The sequence below is a fragment of the Tinamus guttatus genome, unplaced genomic scaffold (genome assembly GCF_059628265.1).
Source record: "Tinamus guttatus ecotype Peru unplaced genomic scaffold, ASM5962826v1 Tinamus_guttatus_pri_ptg000473l, whole genome shotgun sequence".
NCBI classification, from domain to species: Eukaryota; Metazoa; Chordata; class Aves; order Tinamiformes; family Tinamidae; genus Tinamus; species Tinamus guttatus.
In genome coordinates this window covers 310,251-325,452 of record NW_028289007.1, presented here as the reverse complement: position 1 = coordinate 325,452, position 15,202 = coordinate 310,251, and the positions used below count along the sequence as shown (strand labels likewise).

The 15,202-nt window shown below is 37.2% G+C and overlaps 1 protein-coding gene across 1 annotated transcript in view; it reads right to left on the bottom strand.

Annotated features, from left to right (window-relative positions):
* Positions 1-314: 314 nt before the first annotated feature.
* The window catches only part of PDE10A (phosphodiesterase 10A), a 171,949-nt gene continuing 157,061 nt past the window's right edge, over positions 315-15,202 (bottom strand). Inside the window, exons 19-22 of the mRNA XM_088532990.1 lie at positions 14,089-14,200; positions 11,016-11,096; positions 6,929-7,017; positions 315-1,485 (exon numbers count right to left, since the gene is read on the bottom strand). Of these exons, the coding sequence (XP_088389116.1) occupies positions 1,368-1,485; positions 6,929-7,017; positions 11,016-11,096; positions 14,089-14,200 (400 nt within the window). The 3' untranslated portion in view covers positions 315-1,367. The remainder of the gene's footprint in view (positions 1,486-6,928; positions 7,018-11,015; positions 11,097-14,088; positions 14,201-15,202) is intronic.

The following is a 15,202-nucleotide window of genomic DNA, read 5'->3' as shown; positions in this document are numbered from 1 at the left end:
AAGAGAAAGATGAAGGCAAATTAAGTGTTGTTGAAACATATTCTGTACAATTGCACTAAAGTCTAAAGAGTGGCATTAAATGTAAGGTCTTAAATTCTGCACATAAGTCTGTAAGACTGATGCTTAAGTCAGCACAGAACTGTAAACACAGTATTTCAGAGTACTTTTTTTTTAAGTTATTTTTTCACTGAAAAAGGCAGTTCTGAGCCTGAATATTTTTCTCAACGAGGGGAAAAAAATAGGGAGAAAGGAGAAGTTCTTTAAGGGGAGAAGTAGTAGAAGGCATGCAGTGTTACTGTGCAACACAAAAGCTAGTCAGCACAAAAACATTTCTGATTTATTGTGATGGTTCCACAGTCCTCCTTATTAGACCTGACTTTTCTAACATGGCTCCTGTCCCCAGCAGATAACATACTTTAGGTATGTCTCTTAATACCTTTTAAAATACAACTCAGCAGGTAGAAATAAACACGATGACTTTACTTATCAGTGAGTTAGGCAGGAAAATCTTTGCTGTCACATTCATATTTTAGATTGATACTTCTGTCACTTCAGATATAAAAACTCCAGCCTGAAACTATTCCTATATCTCTCCTTGCTGGAGATAAATATCCAGCACTTCCAGTGTTTAAAGGGAGGAGTTGTCTGGGCTTCTAAATCTCTCTGATGAACAAAACCTTATCACTAGCTCTTGCAACATTTACCTTGCAAGTGACAAGTTGTATCATGGTGCTTAATGAAGAACTTTAACCTGAACGTTGGTTTTCCTTTAGTTTACAGCAAGAGAAGTCACTGTAACCTAAACAAGAAGTACAGTTTCGGGGATTCTGCTAGAGCTCAAACTGATTACAAGTAGATCACACAAACATTCACAATAGCAATGGGTATATTGTTCTATTTATAGTCAAGAACTCCCAAGTGACCCTGGTGTTAAAGCCAGCCACAGTACAGTATAATAAAAGTACCATTGAAACCCTTACTAGAAAGATACAATTTAGAAGTACCCCCTAAGATTGTTTCCCCCATCAGTTTGAAATTAAGGCCTCAGCATTGTAGGCCATGAGAGAAGGCCAGTCTTTTATATTCCCAGGCTGGAAGCTGTCTCTCACTAGCTGATCCCAAAGCGCCCGGCTGTCGCTCTCCCTGTGTCCGTGCCGTGTCACTGGGGTAGGGGAGGAGATTGGCTGCCAGAGTCATGAGCTGAGGTAACCCCGAGGGCGCCACCTTCCTGGGCGGGTCTGCGTCCTAGTTCGCACTGGTAGCTCTTCGTTTTCCTTCTTCAAATAAAAACAAAACGGAACAAAAAGAAACAACCCCCAAAACAAGGAAGGGATGCTTGTAGGGTTAAAGCAATCTCTTGCTGCTGTTCAGTCATCAATCTTCACGGGAAGGGAATCGGAGGTCCCAGGAGCAAGGGACTGCGAGGGAATCCATATAGAAGCCTCCTCTCCTCTTGTCACTTTCTCCCATTGGTTGAGATTGTCCCTGTGAATGCAAAAAGAGGCCAAGAGTTAAGGCACTATTCCTAAATTGACTGGGATTTCTTCTAATAGCATTGTCAGCTGTACTAGACTGCTGAAGATGTACCTTTATGCTGCAAATGAACACTGGTATGTAATCAGGCTTTTATCATCACTGTATTATTGAATCTTTTACTTTGCAGCTGTCGCCTTTTGTAATTCTTGTTGGCTCACGCACATGCTTGCTATATATACATCTATGGCGTATGTGCCTCGAACAAGCCACTGCTGGAGCAGGAGTCTAGAACCTGCTTCCATTAGAAATGTTTGTAGCCCTCATGGTTGCACAGAAAACCATACCATGACTCAAGAGCCATGTCTGCAGAGAATATGAAAGCGCAGTCTAGACAGGAGCTGCCTTCCTCACATAGAACTGCAAGCATTTTACAACTGGATTATTTGGCCCTTTCCAAAATCACCAGTAATTTTGCAGGAAATCTCCTTCATTGGAAACCACAGAAATGCATAAAGCCTTCTCAGACTTCTGCACACGAGCTGGCTGATACTATATAAAAAGCTGCATGCCAACATCAGTGTTCCGATACTAATGTGGTGATCTCATGATAAATCTACTACAACAAAAAACTACCCTTTCCTGAAGATAAAAAAATTTCCAGTCTTCCAGGATGACCAACACTTAAATCCAAATTTTGGTTCATAAGCCATAAAACATTGAGCTGATAGCACTATAATGATCTGATGGGAATACAGACCCATAATCATACTTGCTGCATAGTCATATCACTCCAGTGACTTGGAGATTTATGTTGTTGATATATAGTTGTGGACATACAACAACATATGGCCCAAATCTAGCATTCAGCTTTCAAACACAGAGAGAAAGTGAGCAAGCTCAACAGTTTAAATTTCATACAATCAAATACCTAGTGGCCACTAAAATAATTCTTTGGTGTCTTAAAACAAACAGGGTGGTAAAATGACTATGGCCTGACATGCTATGTGTCGTATTACATCTGAATTTATGTGGCAGAGCTCTCCTGATTTATGTATCACAGCTTTGCTGAAACAGTTGATAAAACACAGCAAATAAATAAGCTGGAAGCACAAGCAACATGTAAGAAGAGAAAATGTTGTTATTTCTAGGGATGGGGGAAGGAAGGATTTGATGGAGTCTACTAAAGGAAGCTGGTGCCCTCTAGGGGAACATCTACATCATTTGTTGAAGGCAGATGGAATTTTTTTCTGCCAGTGCTCCAGGCCAACCGGAGTCCTGTTAATATGGTCAGAGCTAATATGGCACTGAGTCTCAGCTCATACAACCAGGCACTGAGGATTAGAAACTGTTACTATTCCTAGGTCACTTCCCAGAAACTGGGAAAATAACAAGGAGAATTGCAGCCAAAATACTGTTAAATTGTAACCATTTCACCAAGAATTCAGAAACCTGAAAATACATGGTAAATTGTTTAATATTTGATGTGCACAACACCAACAAAAAAAAAAAATCCTTTCTCTTACTCCCAGGATAGATCTGCCACTTTGGTATGCCTTCTTAATTCATAGGCTCCAAAACACCTACACAACTTATTCCAGTCACAATTACACAGGTGGATGATAGTTTTGGTCTACAAAAAATATGTAATATATTGAAAAATTATCGCAATAAGAAAATATGTACTTTGTAGAGTGCTTTAGAATGTAGAATAAATTACTACCTTACTTAATGAATATCAGTGACCAATACTCTTTACCTTTTCTTTAAAGTACAAATGATACGACTCATTTGCCTTTGAGCTTCCAATAAAGCCCTGGCTCCTAAGTGTCTGGAATAAATACCCAGGGATTCTCAGAATAAAAACCTGGATGCTGACATGCTGCCCTGGCTGCTTCTGTTGCTATTATTTGCAGCTGGTGTCTGCGTTCCAAACAACTCAAGGACGTGGCAGCTTAACACTGTGTTCCAAGAATGAGGACTACTGTTGTAGGGCTGATATCAAAATCAGTCCAGTCAGTAGCTGAGGCAATATCAAACAGGCATGAGGTTGAATGTCTCTCATCACACAGATTACCCTTTACCCCTCCAAAAAACTCATGTAGCTCAACTATTTGAAACACTGTGGAATAACCCAAACAGTACAAAACACAGATATTTTGATAATTAGGGATAGGAAGTTAGATCTGTGCTCTTGGAACTTCTAAGTCAGTATCTCCAAATCTGAACACAACTTTCAACACTTCTCAACTTGCTCTAGCAGACAGTTTCAGGCAGATCTGCAAAAGGTAATTTCAATGCAGAGCTGTTAAACTATGAAACTGCAAATCAGAGGACCTTACATGAGGGCATAGTTTTATCAGGAAGCTCTTCAGACTTAGGGATATCTTAAACATCCATCCACACACATATGCACCAATTCTGATCACTGCAATCTAAATGTAGGGAATACACAAGAGCAAGGTAGGGAGATGTAGCTAAGGCTGTGACCACACAGAACTGTGCCCAGTTCAGGTTACACCAAAGCAGCTTTCAGAAGTATAATATCTGCAATTTCAAACAATAAACATAATTCAGAGAACAGAAAAAAATATATATAATCTTTACTAGGAGCCTCACTGCCTTTTTTTTTTTCTCTCCACTCAGACATCCCACCCTTTGCAGAGAAACCTGCTCTTTTGAAAAGATGCTCATCAGAATTATAATGCACCTTCCATGAAGAGCACATATGTACGTGGGTTCTTAGTATCCTATAAACCAACTTTCCATCTCCTTAGTTGAGTGCGGAGCAGGTTTACAAGATCCTTTTGAAAATGAGCCTCATTTGGGTATGTGACTAGAAATCAAAAGACACAGGTCTTCTAGAACCCTGGTCTTGAAAAACATGTTGTGTAGCCTTAAGCATCCAGCTGAAGCTCTCTGAGCCTCAGTCCCCATTAAGGGAAAAACAGTGCTCAACTCACCAAAGATACAGGCAGGCTTATGGAAACACTTCCAAAGGAAGTGCAAAACCATTTTTAGACCCCTTATATGATTGTCCTAGTAACAGAACTTCACTGACGTACATCATTTATCATATAGACTCTGCAAGACAGTTTTATTTTAAAATCATAAAGAAGCTGATTTTAGGAGTGAAGGGACACCCAGATGTGTACAAATATTTAATACAAAAGATTCAATATTGTCTCATATTTATAGCAGTTTGGTAGAATTCATTAGCTTAAATAGATACAAGTAACTGGAAACACTAATGATGTCCTTCTAATGCTTGGTATTACAGATGAGGCTGTTTTATATATTTAGCATGAAACTACTTCTGAATGAAAATGTGGTTAGGCAATACACAAGCAGTGTTCCAGTTATATGGACCAATTAACCAGAATTTTGCTTTCAGCCATCACTACATCTGAAGACCATTTAGCAGCATGCCTTCAAGCAAGGATTACAAATATGGCAGTTGGAGCACTTTCAAGACCTCAGACTACCTCCTTGTTAAGCAGTTGGATGACTCATGGCCTTGTAAAGATCAAAAGGTTTATAAGCAGTTCTATCGTTCACTTCGTGTTCTCAGATTTGGCACTGCAAGCAAATTTTCTTTATTTGTCAGAGTACACATTATCCAATTATCTATAATCAAACTATCAACAAGTATGTATTAGGTCAGCATGGCTCAGGGAGTACACATTCCTACCCAGGACTGTAACTCTGAATTCCAAAACAGGATTTGGATTTGTTATCATTATGATAATATTGTGCAGCATTTTGAAACTAGAGAAGAGCTTAACGCTACACTGTAACTGCTGGAACCATTGAAATAGGTACTTAGGAATACTTCCACATTATTCAGTTTAGGATAACAAATTATTGCTTATTGCTTACTGGACGTTGTTATTTTCAGAATTTCTCAGAACACAAGATATTGCTACAAGGATCATTGAGCCTGACTGCCTGGAAGAAAAGACAGGCCTTGGGAACTTTACCACACTAACTACGCATTGAACCCATACCTCTTATCTATTGTATCTCCTATAGCTATATACCCAGACTTGTTTTAAGATATTCAAGTGACATTTCCTCAAATGCATAAAAAAAAAAAAGATCAAGCAAGAGAAGACCACCTGGTGGAACTAAAGTAGGGCTGGACAACGATCCAGCGATTGATGGCCTCACCTCAATATGCAGAAGAGCAGAGGACAAGGACACACTGGATTTCTTAGAATTAAAAAAAAAATTATCTGAGAGGGACACAGTGTTTTCTTGTTTAGGCAGGAAGAAAAAGAGAGATTAGGCTGGAGGGACAAACTGTGAGTTGTTATATGTGAGAACTAGTTTACATCCTAGCATTGTCCAGAAACTAAGCAAAATTCAAAACTTTGCAGTGTTTGTGTACAGTGGGCATCCTTCTGCTATTTCACACAGTTCTTTTATCCCAAAAGGTCAGGAAAGGAACAGAGTATATGGAGCTGCCATACAGGATAAAGAAAAACCACAATGCAAGACAGAACTATTTAAGGCCAAAACAGACAGGAGGTGGAAAAAAAGAAAAGAAAAAAAGTAAAAAGGGAGAGAGAGAGAGCTGTGTTGGTAAGAACATGGGTAAACAGCTCTCTTAATCACTCCCTAGATATGACTGAAGATTGCTAGCATTTACCAACCAACTGTTTTTCCTTAGAAATAGAATACTGATTAACCTGAATCTTTTTAATGAAGCTGACTGGTTTCAGTAGACGTTTTGCTTGACAGCACTGCTAACCTGCAGGATGTAACTATTGGTCAGAGCTAACTACAAAGAGATTCAGCATCATTCCCAGGTAGAAGCACCCAATTGGTTAAGGTGACTCACTTCTCTCCTGCAGAAGATCTCAAGCTACCTTCTTAGGGATTTCAAAGGACAAAATTTCATTTCCCTGTCACATATTGCAGTGATACTACTCTTATGTGCCTCATTATTAGGCACATAGATTGAGGCTCTCTTTCTTTCTCTACATTTTAATATGAATTTTCTGGCATGAAATAAAACTACATGCCAAAACCACAGCATTTTTTTTAATGAAATGGAATTCTTGTTTTCTAGCCAAACTTAACTGTGAGAATTTTTGGGTTTTTTTTGTGAGAATTCTTGTTTTTTGGCTGTTCTCACAGCTAAGATTGAGGTAAAAAGGATACAGAGGGAAATTGCATGGAACCAGTCAACACAGGAATACATAATAATTGAACCTGTTTCTCTCCGAATGCTTTTGGCATCGAACACATTAGCTGTGTCTCTCAAGCTATGTAGGGTAGTCCCAGACAGTAGTTATCACCTTTGGCCTTTCTGGATAGATTAACAATGGGATGTGTCTGTCTGCATGCAAATTCTAAAATTAAAGGTCTATAGTTCCAGATAGACTTCTAAGGGGTTTCTTATTTCCTTAACTGAGCTACACGCTAGGCAAAACCCCACACATTTACTCACCTGCATGCTCGAAGCAGTGGCCCAGTTGGGGGAAAGATCTGTGCAAGCGTGGTGTAACATGGAATGGCTACAGCATTGTAGAATCCGATCTGTGAAAAACAGCAGTGAGACAAGGCAGTTAACTAAAGCCAAAGTGCAGTGCTGACAGCTTACAGCTTACTAGATAAAAGCTAGTTGATTATTTATTTGATTACTATTTATGTTAGTATTTTGTACTTCTGCACATCATCTTAATATTTGAATACATTCAAACGAACCACAAACGGCGAAGTCTCTGCCAATTACAAGCTGAAGTGTCCCTCTCATGATGGAACAGGACTGATTAACCTAGCCCAAGGTTTCTATGATGGCTACCACATTAACAGCTAAACTGTCATGTCACAGGAAGGAATTTAAAAAAAATGTCACTTAAATATAAGCAAGGATGACAGCTTAAATTCAGACCTGTAATACACTGCTTGTTTATGCTAAACTCTCATGATAGTCAGATAAGTCCATTTCCATTGGACACGTAAGCCCACGGTCCATTTCTTCAGACAGAGTTTTATTATCTTATTGAAATTGTGTTGATCAAAGGCTTTGATGAAAGTCTTTTTTTTCAACATCTGAACTTATTCGGAAAACGGAGAATAACTCTTGCTCTCACCTCTTTAATACTGTTTCCACACTGCTATGAAAAGATTTTGTACATCAAAAAAAATAAGATAAAGTTTCTGACCCGCGAAGCCAACAATCTGAGCTAAAGTAAGCAGGATGCAACTATAGGAATTATAGAGGGACATGAGACAATCAGGAGAGATGTTTGCCTATAAGAAAACCAACCAACCAACAACCCTCTTTTGCACAGAGTTTAATTTTCATCCTATGTGTTGTTTGTTAAACGGGCTATTTTATTTCACAGTAAAACAGCACAGTGCTGCATATCTATCATAAATTACAAGGGGGATGCTAGGTACAGTCCCACTGTAGACTTTCCTGTTCAGTCTAGAAGTGTGATGTTTAGCAAAACACAAAAATATTTTGACAAGACTAAATTCATATTCCAAATATCCTTCTTTTTGGAACCTCAATATTTTCAAGAATTTTTTAATAAATTGTGTTCCTTCAGATCCTGAAAACTTTTAAGTTAAAATGAGTATCAAGCTATCAGAAAAAAAAAAGCTCAATGGATTTGAATAAAACTAAGCAAATTAAAAAACTACCTTTTAAAGTAGTTTGCATTTTTGAACAAAAATAAACTTACACACATGCCTTTTGTAAAATGCTTAGATTAGCTAGATAAATGATTCCAGATTAAGTTTTATATTGCTGAGGCCAGACAGAAAGTACTGTACACCCAAGTATACAGCTTAGAGCCCACTCAGATGCAAGGAATAAATTGAAGTCACTGCAGAAGAGGCATTATACATATATTCTAAGAAGCATTAGAAAAAATAACTAGGATTTCTGAAAGAAATTGCTACTGTCTTTTCAATTGTGCATCCTAGAACTAATTAGTTTTGAAAGAGGATCTTTACTTTTCAGACAGTAACATTTTAAACAAGAAATTACTTAGATCATTGAAGTCCTCGCTGCCCATGAGAAACCTTTTCATTTTCAACCAGAAAACTATTCCTGAAAGAAGCTGTGAGTGAACATGACAGCATGTGTTTCTCCTCTCTCCTTCATCGCTCAGACTGGCTTGACTTGTTTAGCAAATGGTCTTTCAGGTCACCGCCTAATTCTGGCGCTTGGATTTTCTTCATAAGTTCCAAAGTTTTTAGCCTGTGAAGGGGAGAGGCCTTTGTGGCCCCAATGGAGGCTAAGGCAGGAAACTCTCTTGGAGCACTCCCTCCTCTCACAGGGCAATTGCAAACTGCTCAACTTCTCCAAGGAGAGGCAGAAAAGAAACTAATGGCATCATTACCAAATTCAGAGACTTAAATGTTGCACTGCCGAGGCTGCCAGTCACTACAGAGCCAAACCGGTCCAACTACCAGGCAAGAGGAAGAGCTAAGCACACACTATTAACAAAGATTATCACAGAGGCAGGCTGTTTTCTTTTTCCCCAGACATTATATTTATATATATATTTCCTCATTTCCCAAGTACCACTGCTAAATAAAGTATTAATGCTGCAATTAAAATCCACATAGAAAGAGAGGATTGCAAGCCCCAAAATACTTTTTGTTTGAGCCCAAGGAAATCCATGATAATACTTCATTGAATTCTTCCATATCCACAGAAAAGTTACTTTCACAGAACTACACATGCTCTAAATCTCACATTTTGCTGTAACACTGTTGTGAGATACCACTTCTAAAACTAGACTCCTAAAATTGTCTTTTTCCCCTCCTACTTCTCTTAATATTTTACTGAAACACTATTTAGAAGCACAGAACACAGAACAAAGTGAAGAACCACCTGATGAGAAGAGCAATTCCAGCAGTGCTCAGTAGGGTTTAGAGGAGAGAAGGTCTATTTCTTACATCTGTGCTTTCACCCCATTAACAATTCTTTCACAAATGCCAAGATGCCGACTGCGTACTTTTGAAGATGTTCAAAGGTAACTAAAACAACTTGTGGAAAAATTCAGACAATGGCAGAAAAAAAAAAGAGTTTCTTCTCTTGTTAGGTTCGTACTAGATGTATAAATCCAATAAATGTATTGATAATTCCTTGTAAGAGAGATTAATTTTATGCTAAAAATGTGATATAGCATACTATGGCTAAGGTGTTCTAGAACATAAACATTTCTATAGTCTCCTTCAAACCAATTGTTTAATCTATAAAGATTTTTGGTACTTTGTTCCCATTTCTTTCATTTAAGAGTGACTGAAATGCTTTTGCCATTTTATGTTTCAAGGGCACTGAAAGCAAAAATGTCTTACACACACACACACACACATATATAGATATGTAGGTATGTATGTAGTAAATAAGTAGACAATGGGCAATTTGAATTTACTTTTTGTCCTGATAGTGAGAAGAAGAGTTAATTAGGGTTTTTTAAATCAAAAAAGTTAATTTGAAGACCTTTTTCTTCTTGAATTTACAGTTACGAAACACCATTCTTTCCTAGGAAAAGCAGAAAACAGCACTGATTGCTGCATATGTTGCTGCACCATTGTGCAAAAGAAAACCTGCAGTTCAGTTTGCAATCAGGACAAAACAGAACACTTATTTAGGAGTGGAAGTAGTCACTTACTAAGTAGAAAAAGTGTTAATGCCACTTCTCAAAATTGCATGACTGATTTTGGCTAGAGATACAAGTTTGAGGAATGAAATAGGTAACTTTCATTGCACTTATATTAGGATACTCTAAATATTATTCCTGGCAGACCTCCTTCATGAGACCTGCAAAAAAATCTGTCAATCACAATTCAGAGGACTGATGGGCGAGGTTCTCTATGCAGCTACAGCGCTGAGATGGCTTTTCTTGCATTTTTGCACAGTACTTGACTAACATTATTTTAGCTATGCCTTAAAACTTTTCCAAAACATATATATTCCACAATAATGCTCAATAGGCAGTTCTCTCTTACACATCTTATGGCTTTACATATCCAAACATTTACCATACAAAAATAAAAGAACAAAAAACTACGCTAAAAGCCTGTCACCACTGCACAGGATTATTTGTTTCAGAGGAAGAGAGTAAGTAATAGTAAAGAATAGTAATAAGATATAAATGGTTCTACTGGAAATTACGAGAACATAAAAGCACTAGCATATTATCAGCATCAAGTCTAACGAGATTCATTCTTCTTATTGAAACTACACGATATTCTCATACTGGAAATACTTTATCATGTTAAAGCCAGTCTTCACAGAATCACAGTCTTATTCTGTTACAGGGAGCAGAGCTATGTCATACAGTATTTCAAGGCAGCAGTAGTTGCTGCAACGTCTTTTAAAAAGAGCTTTTCTCCTGATACTTAAAAAGATTGGCTGTGATTTGCAGGCTGAGAAAAGAATTCAGCAGGGCACACACATATCCTAACATCAAATGCAACAGTCAACAATATATGTAATATATAAAAAAGTTTTATATGCACATTTTATTAACATTATAAAACACATATCATTTTACAAAGAGAGTTCATACCTGACCCTGAGGGACTTCATCCTTCTTGTCTCTGTCCATCATAGGAATAGGTTGAATACCTGTTTTCTTCATTTCATCACCCTGAGAAAAAGGAGGGAGACACAGTTGTCTAAGCCAGTTTTCCAGGTTTCCTTTACAGTCAGTGAAGGTGCCTCCAGAACACAAATTTATCACATCTTTCTTATGAGTTTATATCAAGTGAAATTCCAAGTGCCAATGCTCTCTTCCAAAGAAGCATTTTGGCACCTTAAGTCTGCAATATAATAAATTAATTCTGCTGTGAGTTGTGTAGTTAATGATTGTCTTTCTATTTGTCAGCTTCAAAACTACCTTGAGCTCAGAAAAGATGAAGGCTTCCTGAAGCTGATTCCTTCCTGCACATTTGGCCTCGACATCCCCTATTTCTATGGTCCTGCTGTGGTTAACCAACAAGAGATGCAATCACAAAGTCATGTCAGAATTCATGTTTGTTTGCGTTGGTTTCTCATGTCGCTTATTTGCCTCATGAAATAGTTAGCAAGGTTAGAATCACTGCATATGCACTGTTTAGCTTGCCATGCTTTTTATTTTCAAAGAAGCAAGAAGAAAGGTCTCCTTTACTAGCTGTTAAGAAGAAATCTGTTAAGAACTTCCAGGACAGAAATTGAGTGGATTGCTATTAATGAACTGTAAACAATTTCATGTGCCTCCTGTAAGTAAACTTTAATTTATTCTCCCATTAGACTAAAGTAGTGCTGTTTATTGAATAAGACTGTCTGCAGTCAGTCTCAGTGATCAGTCACAGCCTCAGTGATCAGACTCTCAACATTCATTAAATAATGAATATTTAATTCACATAATTTTAAACTCACTAGTTACTATAGCATGAAATGTCTGGAAACACTGGAAGCATCAAGGAAGCTGTCCAGGCTCTGATCAATTATGCAAAACTGAACAAAGGTCAGAATTACGTTTGTCACTTTACCTTTAAAGGTATGTGCCAGCATGCTGTGAAGCATTACTAGACTAGGTGTGCTGTAAAAAATATATATTGTCTTTATTCCCACAGCTGATGACCATTATATAAAAGCAAGTGAAAGTTGGAATTCTAAACCAAGAAGTTTGGATCACTGTACCTGGAGTGCAGGTACAGAAATGGAGTGGCTTATAAAACTCTTCAAAAAATACCACATAAAGGGTTTCCAACAACTACCTAGTTACATCACGACTGACAAATTATATATAAACCTGTAATCCTATATAGTCCATCAGTAAGTGTACTATTTTGCTCAATTTGTAGCACTGTGGGAAAGCTTCATGATGAAGTGATATCAAGAGGCAGAACTTTGTTGGAAATACTAGGCTTCAACCAATGAAGAAAAAGAGCCAGTGTGATGTATAACAAAGTGCTGCATTCAAAAACTTCCTCTGCAGCTTTTTCCCCCTTTATTTAGAACTGTATACACATATTCAATCTCATCAAATTAATCTTTTTCTAGAGTTTATCTTTTTTCCCCAACTAGGATTTTCTCTATTACTGCCCAGTTTTCTGTTTTAGAGAAGCACTCACATTTATGGTTAGATTTGCCAGCTATCTTGACGGCACTACAACAAATCCAGCTATGGACATCTGTCAGATTACCTTTTCTTAAAAGAGATTCAGTAAAATACTGATTACAGATTTCGATTTCAGACAATAATTTCTCATGTAAATTTGCTACATTAAGTATTAATGTTTTATAAGAATTACCATCATTATCTCATCCTTGAATTACAAAACAATTTAAGATTTGGGCACTTAATACCACCTGTAATTCTATCTTTACTGTTGCTGAAATTAGAGAAAAAAAAATCAACTTGATCCTTCCTTATACACTGAGTTCACAGGACTGGCAGTTAAAAACAAACAAATTCTTTTTGCAAAAAAATGAGTATGTAATCACTGAGGCATGTTAATATTGTACCTCCTTCACATTATTTGTAAAATCACTCACTTTTCAGTGCTGACATTTTTTAAAACAATGACTGAACTATATATTTGGGTTTATAAAGTTTGAATTTTTCAAACATTTTATTGTTTTCTGAGCTGTTCATAATTAAGCATACAGGAACATTTAAATGCAACAAGCATAAACAAACCACGCAAGCCATGCACATTTTGACTTTCCTAAAAAACATGTAACAGGTAGGACAAATACGCATGTTATATGCATGCTACATCAATTCTGCAGGCCTCATTTCAATTTTACACCTATGTAAGTCAGAAGTCAGTCCACTGAATTGTGCAGGCTTCCACAAGGTTCATAAAAAGGAGAGAACCACAACTTACACACACATATATGCAATACCAGTTCTCAAAATACTACATATGTTATGAAAATGCAGAATTCAACTCTTTGCAACAGGAATTTATTCCTATATCCACAGTCTTCCTGTCATCTTCCAAACTGTACAAATAGTGCACTTATTCCTCAGCACAGGATATATAAGAGATTGCACCTTTACTTCTGAATATGATCACACACACAGCTCAATGCCATGTTTGGATAACTTATCTGTGTAATAACTCTCAGTACATTTAAAGATCAACTATCTCTCTTTAGGATCCAGTTGCCGAGCTGGTTTACAAAAAAGACTCAAAACCTGGGATCTGAACAATTTTAATATTCATCATATTTGCTTTAGCATTTCTTCAACTCGTACTGCAGCTTCAGAAGTATGTGTTTTAAGGCAGCTGCCTGGAAGCTGCTTTCACGGTTTGCATTTCTAGAATACAAATAGCTCTTTCACAAAATTACTGTTACTGACTCAAAAAAAAAAAAATCCTACAGATTCTTATATATTCTATCGCTTGGTCACCATACATGAGGACATACTTTCTAAAACTCTCTTTAGCATGCAGAAAAAACACTGCCTGCAAATCAAGAAGCCAACTTGACTCTTTGACAAACTTCAAAGCAATTGAGCATGCACCAATGAAGTCTTCAAAACAAACATAATAAGGCACTTTTGCAAATTGTTCTATCAGTGTTTTTCCTCTTCCCGGATACTTCCAACTTGCAAAGAAAACAGTAAATAGAACAAATGCACCTACCTCGGCCCAGAACTCAGCATATATATCGTTGGCTGTCAGCCTGGTAACTGGCCACAACTTTGTTACAGAACACAAATCACAAGCAGTCATCATCAGACCAATAACTCGATCCCTAAAATAAAATAGTATTACATTTTAAGTTGGTAAAAAATTAATTATCATATTCTCAAGTTTTTATTTGCCCTTCCTCAGGACAATCAGCTGTAAAGTGGAAATGTTATAGAAGATCTCCTACCTTACTTTTTCCTTTCCTATCTGTTTAAGATTTATTAGTAAGGCATCACTTAAATCACCCTATTATTTGCTGTATTACTGTATTATCTGAAACTGGAGCTCATCAACCAGCCTTTACACAATTACAATCATAGGAAGGTATACAAGAACACCTGTTAAAATGCTTCTGTACCCCTCCTTGATTTCCTAAAAATAAAGCTCAAATCAACAAGGTGGCTGGAATATCCTGTTGCTGCATTCCGTTCCTCTGTTTAAAGAGATGAATATATGTACACCAAAACCAGCAAAATCCAGTTTTGAGTCTATATTAAAGAACTTCATTTACAAGTAACTGCTATTTTTTCCTCCACTTTCTTTTCCCACTTTTTTCCCCACTTTTTCTACTGTAATTTTGTCTCTTTAAGATTTTAAGGCTCATTCAATTCTAATAAATCAGTATAGAACTGACTTCCTACCATGAAATAAGCTTCTAGTAACAACCCTTTGCACAGTACTGTGATAATTTATTCAACACCAGAACCTGGTAAAACTCCTCAGAAAAGTAAAGAAGATCCTAGTACCAAAGTACCCTTTGGAGAAATCAGATTCATGATTCAATACTTCCCTACCTCTCTGATTTCTATGTGCACTATGGCAAAGACAGGATCCACTTTCCAGTCAAGAGGAGAGGAGAGGAGAGGAGTATGGTAGAACTGCACAAGCGCTCTAATGAATATTGTTAGGAGACATATCTCTGACAGTACTCCAGACAAGTACTGATTTCAAGGAAAAAATGATGTCTTGGGAGTAACTTATAACTCTTGTGCTTGTATCACAAAAAGTATTGTTGTTTTCAAACAATTAGAATTTGATCTTGTGATAAAGAAATTAGAAAATGACT